Source organism: Aethalodelphis obliquidens, unplaced genomic scaffold, assembly GCF_003676395.1.
Source record: "Aethalodelphis obliquidens isolate GAN/ISIS:26980383/991018 unplaced genomic scaffold, ASM367639v1 scaffold56, whole genome shotgun sequence".
Lineage (NCBI taxonomy): Eukaryota > Metazoa > Chordata > Mammalia > Artiodactyla > Delphinidae > Aethalodelphis > Aethalodelphis obliquidens.
Genome location: NW_020838000.1, coordinates 6,478,335 through 6,492,790, shown reverse-complemented (window position 1 = coordinate 6,492,790; position 14,456 = coordinate 6,478,335). Strand labels below are relative to the sequence as shown.

Sequence of the window (14,456 nt, the reverse complement as noted above, 5' to 3'; positions counted from 1 at the left end):
CCGCCCGCGCCGCCGCAGGGCTCCCCTGGCGCCGCCGTCGCCGCCGCCGGGGGCTCGGGCGCCTGCGGACCGGCGACGGCGGTGGCGGCGGCGGGCACGGCCGAGGGGCCGGGAGGCGGCGGCTCGGCCCGGATCGCAGTGAAGAAGGCGCAGCTGCGCTCCGCTCCGCGGGCCAAGAAACTGGAGAAACTCGGCGTGTACTCCGCCTGCAAGGTACGCGCTCGGCGCCCGGCCCGCCCGAGGGGCCGCGGCCGGGCCCGCGGGACCCCCTCCCCCTCCCGCCCCCGCCTCCCGCCCGGGGCCGCGGCACCGCGGAAGTGCTGCTGTCGCCCACGCCCAATTAGCTGCTTCTCGGACCAGAGTGCTGTCGGGTGGGAAGGAGAGATCGCCGGGACCGAGAGCCTTTCCTTCCTCCCCCTTGGAAGGAGTTGCCTCCGCCTCCGAGCTCCTGGGCTGCCCTGGGGCTTTGTTGCTCTGTAGGAGCTCGCCGGAGGCGCCTCCCAGGGAGTGGAGCGGGGCCAAGGCAACATCTTTTGGGGGACCTGAGCGCCCTCCTCTCCTCCACCGAGCCCCACTGGGCGGAGCTGGGTGGAAGGAGTGAGGCTGGAATAGGATTCTGGACTCCCGGCGCTTTGGGAGCTCGAAGGGGCGGATTGCGCGGGCTGGGCGGCGCAGCCCCAAGCTAGGGTCCTGGAGCTCCGGGCGCCCTCGGCCGGGGGCGGAGACGCTGCGGCGCGCGGTGACAGCCCGGTCATTACTGTATTTTTACTTGTTTAGTTGAAACGCTGCCCCAGCCTCTCGGGGTGTAAACAGGATTTGGCAAGGTGACGGCCCAGCGCGGCGGGCGCTACTGCTTAGTTTGAGGACGCGCGTTTCTGGCCATCCTCTCTCCACCCCAGCTCCGGGCACCCCGTCGCCCCTTAAATGCGGATCCAGATGTGGGCGCCGTGCTCCTGGGGTGGGAGCACTGCCCGAGGCCGCGGGGCAGGCTGGCCCTGCGCTGTCAGCAGCGGCTTTGTTTTGACAGGGTGACAGCTGAGGGGGGCGGGGACTTGGCCTTGTCAGCTCCTGCGGCCTGTGGCTGAAGCGGGGAAGAGACACACACACTCACACACCTCCCCTGTGCTCCTCCCGCCTGCTGCAAACAGGGTCAAGTTCCCAGATTCCAGTTTCCCACAGCCCAGATGCAGTTGGCCACGTCTGAATTTGGGCGTAAAGGTTATTAATCTTGCTAGAACCTCGCACCCCGGTGATGCTGTTTTTAGTATTTACAGGAGCTTCTCAACCTCAGTGGAATATCTGTACTTCCTTTCTCCACGTCATTCACATCCTCTTGTGTATGTTGAGCACCTACTGTAGACCCTGCACTGGTTCAATACATATTTGTTCAGTGAACGTAGGATCTAGCCCAGTGCTTCTAAAACTTTTGTGTGCACAGGACTCTTCTGGGGAGCTGGTTAAATGCTGATTCTGCATCAGGAGGTCTGGGATAGGGCTGAGAGACTGCATTTCTAACAGACTCTCAGGTGATGCGATGTTAGTCCACCGACCACACTCCAAGTAGCAAGACCCTGGTTCAGACCTGGACAATAGAAGATTATCCCATTTGAATTCAGCCAAGAAAGTGAAACTGTGAAACAGTAATGCCACATGGTTGGCGTTTCTGAAGACAGAATGCAAAAATGATCCAGTGGGGAGTGTGCTTTTAAGAAAGGTGAAGGGGTAGGAATTGGCTATGAAGGGCATTTGACAAATGAGAACAAGACCGGGAGAGTAGTGGGCCGAAGGGAGAACTGTACGGAGATAAGAACGGGGTCAGTTACTCGGTTGATGTGGCATTTTGCAGCCAGAGTGGGCTCAGGTGGGAGCCGTGTCAGCTCTGTGTTTCTGTTCTGGCTTTTTATTGGGTTCCCATCATGAGCATCTTCTTTCCCTGCTACCACCTTACCATCTGAAAACTTTCCGCAGTTTTGGTCCTGTCTAAAACCATGAGCGTGTGTGTCCTGCTTTGATATTTTTGATCCTTTCAAATTTCCGTGAGTGAAATGTAGCGCCTTTTCTAAAATTTGTAACTTCAGTGTTTCATGTTCACATTCACAACCAAACCTATAGGAAGGGAAAACCTCTCTCATTTAAGGTCTCTCTTCCTGCCCCTGGGAGACTCTGAATGTGTCCACTTCTATTTGCTCATTCATTCAGTAAGGATCCCAACCGGATGCCAGGCATTGTGCTAGATGCTGGGACAGTGACACCCAGAATCTGTCCTTCTGGAGCTACTGACCGTGTGTGTGCATGCACTTGCATGCATGTGTTGGGTGAACCAATTACAATGAAGTTCGAAGAACCTGCTTTCTTAGAGCGCTGGGCATTCACGGGCAGGAGGCACGAAGGGTGGGTGGGGTAGGACGGGCTTCCTGGAAGAAGTGTCAGTGGCTGCTAAGGACTCTTAGCGGGGCAGGGTGCGGTCAGCTGAAGCTTCTTGTAGTGGAGAAACTGAAAGTAGTTATGAAAGCTTGGAGTTGGGCCAGCGGGAGCTAAAGTCCATTGGCGGTGGCCACTAGATTGGTGGAGGCGGGTGTGTGCGGCCAAGAGGGAATCCAGGAATCTTAACATTATCTCAGATTTGCTTTTGTTTTTTTTCCCTTCCAACTGTGCTTGATTGAGTGTGAGGAGGTGCAAGCCAGTAGAATCTGTATTTCTTTCTCAGCTTGTCTCTATCCTCTATGTAAGAATGCCCCAAAGGACAGATTCTCCTACCTTTTGTCATTGACTGGCCACTTAGCAAGTTGGAGAGAATAGAGAGGTTAGGGAGTGGGGAGGAATCTGGGAAGAGATGAAGTACTTTACTGGGGGGGGCTACTGAAAGAAAACAGGTCCCAGACCTGATAAAACATCTGGCCTTTAAATTTCACAAATGAAACAGAGAAAGAAGGGAGCTAGCTCACAGCCAGGGAGGTGCACCACAGCCCAGAGAGAAGGAAAAAAAAAAAAAAAAAAAGAAACAAACAAACTTGTTTTGCAGGATCCAGAGTAGAGCTCTTTGAACTGTGTCCTGGCACAGGTTGCTCATGTGACACAGCCAGACTGCTCATTAAAATTGTAAATCTGACCATGCTCTGCCCCTACTTAGGACCCTTGATTTCTCTTTACGAGGGGTCCACAAGACCCTGTGTGGCCTGGCCACTGCTATCTCTGGCCCCCTTTCAGGGCCTTGCGTGCATGGTTCCTTTCTACCTCAGGGCCTTTGCACACACTGTTTACTAGCACCAAAAGCTCCTCTTGCCTCACTTTCTTTTTTCCTTTTTTCTTTGTTTTTGGCCGCACTGCGCGGCATGTGGGATCTTAGTTCCCCAACCAGGAATTGAACCTGGCACCCCCTGCAGTGGAAGCACGGAGTCTTAACCACTGGACCGCCAGGAAAGTCCCTTGCCTCACTTTCAAACGAACTCCCAGCTCTTCCCGCAAATCTCAGATTCCTTGCGTGTCCTTTACAACCCTGGCCAGCCTTCCCATTCTAAATGTTTGGAACCCCCTCTGTACTTACTTTTCCTAACTGGTGCTTTCATCATGATTTTTAATTGTGTGATTATTTGATATGTGTTTGTCACTCTGAATAGATCCTAAGTGATGTGGTTATTGACTGGATGAATGAATGAGAGAAGAGAAAACGGAGGAAATGATTAACTGTTAGAAGAGCAGTAGTGAAATTTTAGCCTGACCACTTCTTGACAACTGGACAGAGAGGGTTTTTTCTCACGGATGTGCATAGGACTGGATTTTTAGTGTTATAAAAGGAGCCCCGAGTAAATTATGAGTAGCCCAAATCCACATCTATTTGAATGAAAATGTAATTTAGGTAGTAAAAAACCAAAAACCAATGACCGACTCTTCCTAGTGAAATAGGCCATTTTTACAGGAGGGGAGGCCGGAGGGAGTGGTGGCCAAGAGCCACCTGAGTTCACATTTCAGGTCCAGCTGTGTGACCTTGGACAAGGACTTTACCTCAGCCTCCATTTCCTTGTCTGTAAAGTAGGAATAATAACCCTCACCTCACAGCCTAACGGTGAGGATTTCAAATGAGCTCCTGTGTATGAGGCATCCAGCAGGTGTCTAGTCCACCCCATGTTTTCTCAGCAGCTCAGAGTAGGGGATACCCTGTAAACTTGGGAGTCAAGAAAGCACATGGGGCTTAGTCTCCTATCCCAGCTCTGCCGCTTTATGGTCTTGGGCACAAGTCACTTAGTTTTCCTCTGAGCCTGGATTGCTTCATCTCTAAGATGGAGACCATGACTTCAACCTTGACGTTCAAAGGTGGAAGGTTCCCCAGAGTTCCTGGAACCTAAACGTGTTGGGTTCATGCTGGCAAAATGAAATTGCCTGGTGCTAAAACAGAACTAGAGTTACCGATGTAGAAACAAACTTATAGTTACCAGGGGGGAAAGGGGGGGAGGTATAAATTGGGAGATTGGGATTGACCTATACACACTGTACTGTATGTAAAATAGATAACTAATAAGGACCTACTGTGTAGCACAGGGAACTCTGTTCTATACTCTGTAATGACCTATATGGGAAAAGAACCTAAAAAAGAGTGGATATGTGTCTATGTATAACTGATTCACTTTGCTGTACAGCAGGAAACTAGCACAACGTTGTAAATTCACTACACTCCAATAAAAATTAAAAGAAAAGAAATTGTCTGCTGCCGTACTCAGTGTTCCAGTCAGGGGCTGCAAAGCAGTTATGGAGAACTTTGATTCTGGGCTGAGTGCCTTACTTAGAGACCGACATAGGCACAGGACTAGAAAATTAGTCTTCATTTAAAAAATAATGGTTTATAATCTAGAAGTGACACTGGCTGTTGAATATGCAGCGAGCACAGGCAGAGGCACCACCATAAGAGAAAAAGCTTCCTACGTTGGCCAGGGGGCTGCGAATGGGGCACTAGACCCAGCCTTCACATTAGGGGGGGTCCTGAATGCCTGTGTTTGTATTTGTCAGTCACCCCTTCCGAGAGCAAGTTTCCAGTGTTCAGTGTCTAGAGCAGTGGCTCCTACCCAGGAGCTGTTTTGCCCCCCCAGGGGATGTTTGGCAAGGTCTGGAGACATTTTGGGCTGAGGGAGCGCTACTGGTGGCTAGTGAACAGAGGCCAGGGATGCTGCTAAACACCCCCGGATGCACAGGCCAGCCCACGACAGCCCCGCCGACACAAAGAATGATTTGGTCCCCGTGACAGTAGTGCCGAAGTTGAGAAACTCTGCCTTGGAAGAAAATCGTATTGCCCCCAAATACCATAAATACATTTGCAGTGGAGGAGAAACGAATGCTTTTCATGTTAATTTGAATAACACTCAGAACCTGAAAAATCTCGCTTTGTGAATCCTGGGCATATTTTTAAACAGCTTTATTGTGGTATAATTTATAGATCATAAAACTCAGCAACTGTAAGTGTGCAGTTAGTTGCTCTTGAGTAAATGTGTACAATTATGCGTGCATTACCACAGTCCAGTTTTATAACGCTACCATTCCCCCCGCCCCGCTTCCTCTGCAGAGGTCTGGTGGTTCCCCCCCCACCAGTTCCCCCCACCGTGGGCAACTTTTTAAGGTGATATTTTATAGCAGTTGATTGTTGGTTTGCAAACAGAAACCCAATTGAAAGTATCTTTCTGGAGACTCTTAGATCATCAGTATCGTTACGGCAAAGCACAACACAGGAGGGGGGGTAGATTAAATGTTTTTAAAAACTCAGTCTCTAGCCACATAAATCTAATGCAGACGATTATTTCACGTGTGGTAACTTCTCTAAAAGGTGGTATCATGGAGCCAGGCACACAGGCAAAATGCTTCACTTGGCAGGCACCATGCGGAAAGCCAGAAAGATGACCAAATTGAATTATGTGTCCTCCTAAACTTTCAGGGAAGATGGAAAAATGCAAGCCTGCAAAGCCTTTGGATTGCAGTTTGCAGTTTTCTGTAAGTGGAAAAAGTAGTTTATAGGGCAAAACAGTACAAAATCTGCTGAGGACTGTTTTGTTTTAGGAAGCTCGTGCTTGCGTATAGCATTTTGTGACGCAGTGCTCGTGGGGTTTTGTTTGTTTGTTTTTACCATTCAGTAGATCTCAACCTAGTTACCCGTCCACATGGGCAGGATTTAGTTCTGTGTCCATTTAATTCTGTAAATCCACAGGTCTGACCCGTCATAGGGAACGTTGAGGGTAAAAGTGTGAAATATACAGTTTCACGCCAGGTACCTTGGAACAATCAGAACATCTGCTTCTCAGATGAAAGACCTGGATACTCAGCACAGTGCCAATAAAACTTGGATTTCCAAGGCTGAGCGGCTTCCGATGGAGTTCGTTTGTTTCTCCATGAGAGGAAGATAGCTATTTAGGAACGGTTGTCGATGGCTTCCGGCTCTGGATGGTTTCCTACACTCCTAATCTGATTCGATTCGAGGGTTCGAATCTGCCACGGCACCTGTGGTAGAACTGCAGGCGTGCCGACCACCTGACGACCTGGAGAAAACCTGGAGGATCACTCCTCCCACCCCACCGGCCGGCGGGTGCCCCTGGGCAGTGTCTTAACTGCCTATCTCTCAGTTTCCTCATTGGTGAAGCGGGAGGCGAGGTGCCACCTCATCCATTTACCTTGAAGATGAAATCATCTAGCCTATGTGACGGTTCTTGGAACACAGGCATTCCACAGATGTCTCTTTAATTTTTAAAAACTTTCCATTGGTATCAGCAGTTTTGTCGTTAGTGTTTTGCCACTCCACCTGGGGTAAGAGAAAGGCAGGCGAGGTCATTTTACTAGCAGGGAACCGGGACCCAGAGAAGTTCAGCAGCTTCATCCAGCTGCAGGGGTGGCTCACGGGGAAGCTGCCCACAGAGGCTCTCTTTCCCACGTGTCCTCTGCGTCCTCTTCCCAGGCATTCTCATGGGGCGGAGAGGATGCTGTCCTTCCAGATGGTTTACAGAGGGGACTTCACTTGTGGCAGGCATTCTCCTGCTCTCATTTGATGTTTATTGTACTCCTGTTGAGAGGTATGTTCAAAGGCTTTTGTAGTTCATTGAAACTGCAGGCCATAAGGCAGACAAAATGTGTTCTTTATGACTGGCCCAGGGCAGACAGATGCATGCCCTTGATGGTTTTAAAGCTGACAATCAAGAATGGTCACAGGGCTGGCCCGAGAGAGTTCCCTGCTGAAAGAAGAGGAAACAGACATCTACTCAGGGTGTCGGAGGTGCCAGATGTGCCAGAGAGGTAAGGAATTGCCCGTCCTGGGTATTTAGAGGTCCCCAAGCAGCTCTGTATAAGACTGCTCACACAGCAGTATTTCAGCGCAATCCAGAGGAGTCATTTTTTTAAAAACTTCGATTATGCAGACAGTAAAGTGCTCAAATCATCCCTATGTATGAGGATCTGGGGGATGAATTTTTACATACGCATGCGTCTAGGCAACTGCCGTCCAGATAAAGCACCTGTAGAGTGTTTCCAGCACCTCAGGGACCCCCTTGTGCCCCCTCCCCACCTCTGGTAACCCTTATTCTGATGGTTATTGCCAGAGATCAGCTTTGCCTCTCTGAAACTTCCCATCAGTGGCATCGCACGGTTTGGACTCCTTTGCCTCCGGCTTCTGTCACTCCACGTGGCATCTGTGCGCTGCGTGTGCGTTGTTTCCTATAGCCCTGGTTTGTCAAGACACATGTGTTTAAGCTAAAAAACAAGTTAAAAATTGCTAACCATTTCCAGAATGGAAGTCATTGAATGTGGACAGCTTCCTAAGATGAATTTTAATTAGGCTTTTGAAAGAAAAGATGGGAATTTGATCTCCGGGTGTACTGGGAAGAACCCACGAGGGCAGGAAGGTGGACAGGAAATCCAGGAGGCGTACTGGCCGAGCAGACATAGAGGAGGATTGGAAAGGAGAGGCAGAATGTTGGGGGCTGTGATGTCACGGCTGCGGAATGCCCAGCCTGAGTCCTTTCTTCTCCCCATGAGTCTGCGTTGGTGAGCCCTTACTGGTAAACATCACGCTAAGTCCTGCTGGAAGTTGACTGGAGTTATACACGGTGTCCTGTCAACCATGCAGAGTCATACGTGTTGGGTGCAGTGGCGGGGTTCCTAGAAGGCTGGCTGGAGACAGGTCCAGAAAGCTCCAGTGGGTGCTGACACCTCTGTTATTGGCCTAGGGGATGGAGATGCAGGACAGAGAATGTTTCTTCCGGTTTATCCCCACACCATCTCCAGAACTGTGTGCTGAGGCCACTAAGGGCCACCTTCTCCCCAGGAGTGGCAGTGAGGGACACAGATTACTAGACAGCCTACAGTTTTTCCATAACAGCTCATCCTTGAAAACTTGTATTAAATATTTAAGATGAGCTTACTATTTAATGGGATCCTATGGGCCATAAAGCAATCTTTTCTGTAATTGATATAGTTAACACAACGGGAGTTTCATCTTTTTTACTTGTGTGTGCCTGTACATGGAGGTGTTATACCTATACCATGTAGTTACTCATGTAACATTTGCTCCTGCCCAAACCCCTTATGACAACTCATCACCTAGTTATCATCGAACTAGAATCAAATCCTTTATAAGGATGAATTGCTTTCACCTCGGGCTTCTAATTGGCATGCTGGTACCCCCTGCATCACACACTTTTCTTCTCCAGGTATTGGTGTGGCTTGTTGTTAAAACTCATTCTGGTCTGTTCTCAAATGCCAGCTTCTCAGAGACGCCTCCTGACCACTCCCCCACCCCGCCAAAGTAGCAGTACCCCATCACTCCATAATTTTACCTTGGTTTGCTTTCCTTTATTGCATTTGTCAATACTTGGAAATCACATATAATTTCTTGTCTGTTTCCCTTATGACAGTGGAAGTTCCCTGAAGCAGGGACTTTGGTTCATTCCATATCCCAGGTCCACGGACCATGTACACAGTGGGTGTTCAATCCATATTTGTTGACTAAGTGGGTCATATTCACAGGCTTTGTGAGGTTGGAGGAGAGGAAGTTTTGTTTTAAAGACAAGGAAACTGGCCCCCAGGGAGGTTTCGTAACCGTGTGGTCAGCAGCAGGGCAGCCCTGAGCTGGGGCTGGAACAGCATCTCCAGGTACTCAGCTCACGGGGACCTGATGACACGCGGTACTTGTCTGATGGCCTGGACTTCTGCTCAAAACAGAGCAAGAAGGAATCAAACCCACTTTTAATCCTCCTCTGAGTGAATGATGTGAATTTCTCTAACCCGGCAAACCCGCATTTCCTCCTCTGCAAATTAAAATGAAATTTGCACAAGGGGATTGTGAATATTATAAGACCAGCGGGTTAAAACCTATGGGGCGTGGGGGGGAAAGGCCCTACCGTATATTCTAAACGTCTAAATTATGCTAGTGAACAAAAAAGATTGCCTATAAAGGTATGTTTTCTAACTACTATTTATATTTTTTGTTCCTTTGCTGTCCACTTAAAGGCTACAACAGGCTTTCTTTAATTTGTTCTTCTGTTTGTACCCAGAGGCCTAGACACAGGGCTTATTATTATTATTATTTTAATTAATTAATTAAGTTTTGCCTGCATTGGGTCTTCTTTGCTGCGCACAGGCTTTCTCTAGTTGCTGCAAGCGGGGGCTACTCTTTGTTGCAGTGCATGGACTTCTCACTGTGATGGCTTCTCTTGTTCTGGAGCATGGGCTCTAGGCATGCAGGCTTCAGTAGTTGTGGCACGCTGGCTCAGTAGTTGTGGCTCGCAGGCTCTAGAGCACAGGCTCAGTAGTTGTGGTGCATGGACTTAGTTGCTCCGCGGCATGTAGGATCTTCCTGGACCAGGGCTCGAACCCGTGTCCCCTGCATTGGCAGGCGCGTTCTTAACCACTGTGCCACGAGGGAAGCCCTGGGCTTATTTTTTTTTAATCAGGAGACAAATGTATTGATTTTGGAACAAAGTGGGAACGATGTCGCTAGTGATCCTTGGCCTGACACACCACCTAACCTTAGGAGGAGGCCTTCTGTAATCTCTTCAGTGACCTCAGGTGTGTGGAGACGTTTCCATGAACTCTACACCATCCTAACCAGCCCCCGCGTGCCCTGGGTCTGTGCAGCCGTCTACGAGGCTTCTGTGGTACACAGGAGATTCCAGAAGTACAGGGATGATACCTGACTAATACCCTAGTGATTGATGGCAGCGGCAGCCCTATCTATTGTTTGCATTCGCTCTAACAAGCTGGTGTTGAAACTGGCTGGCAGAATGCCAGGGAAGCCAAGGTCAGCGTACTTTGAAACCGCGAAGTGAGTCATGGGAGCCAGGACTTGCACACTGCACATACCCACAGGAGCACCTGACCCACCCACCTCCAGGGGAACGTGTGTTGGCTAGCTGCCTGTGCCCGGCTCTGTCCTAGGTGTGTGGTGAGTGACAAAAGGACGTGCAAGCCACAGGGAGTCCTCATCTTGCTGGGGAGACAGATGTGAACGGAAAGAAAAATGGAAGCGAATAATCAGGCACGAAGTCCGTGCAAAGAGAAAGCGTCACGAGCTGGGGTGGGTGGGAGCGGAGGTGAGGGGCCCAGCCCAGGTGGAGCGAACGGTAGAAAGCAGAGTGCAAGGGAGCAAGGCATCAGAGCGGTATAGAACGCGGACCTGGGCAACAGGTTGGCCCAGTTGGAATCCTGATGTGCTGCTATCTTGCTCTGAGTCTGTGGGGAGATTCCGTGCCCTTCACAAGCCTCCATTTCAGAGCTGTAAGGTGGAGAGGGTGTTACTGTCAACTTTTCCCATTCATCCAACAACCTGTTCTTGAATGTGTCAGGCGTTGGTTTAGATGCTGGGGATACAGTGACAGATGGGTCCTCGCTCTTAGAGAGCTTGCTTTCTGGTAGCAGAAGGAGACGGTAAACAAGAAAATAACAGAAAGTGGCAAGTGCCACACACACAGAGAATGAAAACAGAGACATAGATGAGAACCCTTGGGGAGCTCCTTCAGATGTGTGCCTGGAAAGCTCTCTCTGAAGAGGGGGCACATCCTGGGCCAGAACGATGACAGGAAGCCAGCTCTGCGTAGGGTGCGAGGGGAGAGGGAGGTGCAAAGACCCTGGGCCCTGAGAGGCCTTGGCAGGGTCAAGGGCAGCCAGGCGACCAGCGCGGCTGGATGGGGGTGGGCGTGGGATGAGCATAGATGAGGTGAAGAAGGAGTAGATGGGGCCAGATTGCCAGAGTATAATTTTCACCCGGTGAAATGATCTGATCTCCACCTCTGAGCAGTTTCAACAAATGCATATCAAGACCCAAACAGTTACGTCACCCTAGAAAGTTCCCTACTGCTCCTTGACCTTCATATCCCTCTACTCCCAGAAGCAACCACTGATCTACTTTGTGTCACCGCAGGTTAGTTTTGATATTCTAGCATTTCTTATAAATGATTCCACATAGTACACACACTATTCTTTTTTCACTCCGCTTAGGATTTTGGGGATTCATCCATGTTGTCGCATGCATCAGTAGTTAATTTCTTTTTATTGCTGAGAAATACTCCACTGTACGGATGTACCACAGTTTATCTGTCTACCTGTTGATGGGCATCTGGGCTGTTTCCAGTAGATTCAGAGAAAACCTGCATTTTCAAGCATCTCTTTTTGGCTGCTCTGAGAAGAATAAAGTGTTTAAGAGAAAGAGTGGGAAAAGAGGGCCACTTGAAGTTCTTGCAGTCTAGGTATAAGTGGATGGTGGCTTGGAGAAGTTCTTGCAGTCTAGGTATAAGTGGATGGTGGCTTGGATGAGGGAGGTAGCAGTGGAGGGGTGAGAAGGAGACAGTTTGGGGCTATGAGTTTAGAAGCAACAGGATTTGATTTATTGGCAGGGTGGGCGGGAGGCATGCGAAGAAAAGACAGAAGTGCATGTAATGTCTGGGTTGCTGGCCTGAGCAGCTGAAAGGATGGTAGTTTCATTTATCAAGATTTGTGACCACCTAGAGGGGTGGGATAGGGAGGGTGGGAGGGAGACACAAGAGGGAGGGAATATGGGGATATATGTATACGTATAGCTGATTCACTTTGCTATACAGCAGCAACTAACACAGCATTGTAAAGCAATTATACTCCAATAAAGATGTTTAAAAAAAAAAAAGGGTGAGACCGTGGGTGAAGCATATTGGGGTGGGTGAGAGTCAAGAATTCTTTCACGGATGTGTTAACATATATCTCTTAGCCAAGTGTTGTTTTTTGTTTTTTTTTTGTGGTACGTGGGCCTCTCACTGTTGTGGCCTCTCCCGTTGCGGAGCACAGGCTCCGGACGCGCAGGCTCAGCGGCCATGGCTCACGGGCCCATCCGCTCTGCGGTATGTGGGATCTTCCCGGACCAGGGCACGAACCCGTGTCCCCTGCATCGGCAGGCGGACTCTCTACCACTGTGCCACCAGGGAAGCCCCCAAGTGTTGTTTTGATGATAAAGTGAGGTAATCCATTTAGCAGTTGTGTATAATATCTGGAACATTCTTTTTTTTAATAAATTTATTTATTTAATTTATTTTTGGCTGCATTGGGTCTTCGTTGCTGTGCCCAGGCTTTCTCTAGTTGCAGTGAGTGGGGGCTACTCTTCATTGTGGTGCGTGGGCTTCTCATCATGGTGGCTTCTCTTGTTGTGGAACACAGGCTCTAGGCGCACGGGCTTCAGTAGTTGTAGCACGTGGCCTCAGTAGTTGTGGCTCGTGGGCTCTAGAGCGCAGGCTCAGTAGTTGTGGCACATGGGCTAAGTTGCTCTGTGGCATGTGGGATCTTCCCGGATCAGGGCTTGAACCCATGTCCCCTGCATTGGCAGGTGGATTCTTAACCACTGTGCCATGAGGGAAGCCCAATATCTGGAACATTCTAAATGCTCAGCAAATGGTATCTACTATTATAGTTAAAAGCAATGCTAAGTAAACCTAAGTGTCCATCAACAGAGGAATGGATAAAGAAGATGTGGTACATTATACAATGGAATATTACTCAGCCATAAAAAAATGAAATAATGCCATTTGCAGCAACATGGATGGACCTGGAGATTGTCATACTAAGTGAAGTAAGTCAGACAAGGACAAATATCGTATGATATCACTTATACGTGGAATCTGAAAAATAGTACACGTGAACTTATTTACAAAACAAACTCACAGACATAGAAAACAAACTTATGGTTACCAAGGCAGGGGGAAGGATAAACTGTGAGTATGGTTTTAACATATACACACTACTATATATAAAATAGATGAACAACAAGGACCTATTGTATAGCACAGGGAACTATATTCAATATCTTGTGATAACCTATAGTGGAAAAGAATAGGAAAAAAGACTATAGATATATACATATATATGTATAACTGAATTACTTTTCTGTACACCTGAAACTAACACAGTATTGTAAGTCAACCGTACTTAAAATACAAAAAAAAGCAGTGCAAAGTGATAATGATTGATCTTAATAAAGCAACTAGCCCAACTGGAGAAAAAGGAAAAGCGAGTAAATAGAAATCATGGGAAATAGGATCCACTGGGTAAAGAAGAAAACAGTTGATAGAAGGTCTTGAATTTCAAGTAGAGAAAGTCAAACTGAATCCACTTACTAATAGTGAGTCTTTGCACTTTAAGACAGAGGAGACATGAGATATTTTAGAGCAAGGAGGTCTAGGTTTTGGTCTTTGCTCATCTGCCAGCTGGGTGAATGCAAAGCCACACCCTTCTCTAAGGACTGAATCACTGGCCCTTCCTACGGGGCTATTGGGTGGGGAAAATAGGATGATGTAGGCGAAAATTGCCTTGGGAAGTGTCAGAAGTGTTTGACATTATTCAGTGTCATTTTAGAGTAGAGCCATGTGTGCAGTAGGTGTTATATGGAGGGTGGGAGTGGGAACAGATTGAAAGTAGGGAGGAGGCTGTTCCTTCTAACTGGCTAGTGAGGGCCTGACCTAGGGCCTTGGCAGTGAGAACGGAGAAGGTATAAATCTGGCAAAGACTTTGAAAGGAGAATCGGGTGGCCTTGGGTGAGGGCCTTGAATGCAGATGTATCAGGAGCTGGGAGAAAAGCCTAATGCCTGTGTAGGGAATAGCATAGTTGAAAAGGGGGTGTGTTGGAGTTGAGGGCAAGCCTTCAAGTAAAACCTGGGCCGAGATGCCAGGTGTGGGCAGTTGGGAATGTAGGCTGGACACTCTGCCCTGCAGGTTGCGTTGGTTAAGGGGACTTGCGAGGCATCAGCCCAGATACTGGCTGATACTCTAAGAGCGTGAGCCGGCCCAGGATGCAGCGTATGCGGCGGCACTGTTTATTTTGCTCGTCATGATTGATTTGGTGCCAAGACAGCAGGCTGAGGAGTGAGACATTCTGTCAGTCAGCTGCTTGCCCAGGCTGCTCAGTGCCAGCCAAGCAATTTGAGGAATCTTCCCACTGCGTTGGAGGCCGAGCTGACTGCTTTGGCAGGTTCACC

General features: G+C 48.9%; 1 protein-coding gene and 1 long non-coding RNA gene across 4 annotated transcripts in view; one reads left to right on the top strand and one right to left on the bottom strand.

The window, feature by feature from the left end:
- LOC113609374 (uncharacterized) overlaps positions 1-1,392 on the bottom strand; it is a 3,065-nt gene extending 1,673 nt beyond the window's left edge. Inside the window, exon 1 of the long non-coding RNA XR_003428611.1 lies at positions 770-1,392. This is a non-coding gene — a long non-coding RNA (uncharacterized LOC113609374). The remainder of the gene's footprint in view (positions 1-769) is intronic.
- Positions 1-14,456, top strand: part of KAT2B (lysine acetyltransferase 2B) — a 102,754-nt gene that overhangs the window by 1,209 nt on the left and 87,089 nt on the right. For all 3 annotated transcript variants that reach the window (XM_027086533.1, XM_027086535.1, XM_027086534.1), the window contains exon 2: positions 1-213. This exon ends at the window's left edge or, in 1 of these variants, runs on beyond it. In XM_027086533.1, the coding sequence (XP_026942334.1) occupies positions 1-213 (213 nt within the window). The remainder of the gene's footprint in view (positions 214-14,456) is intronic.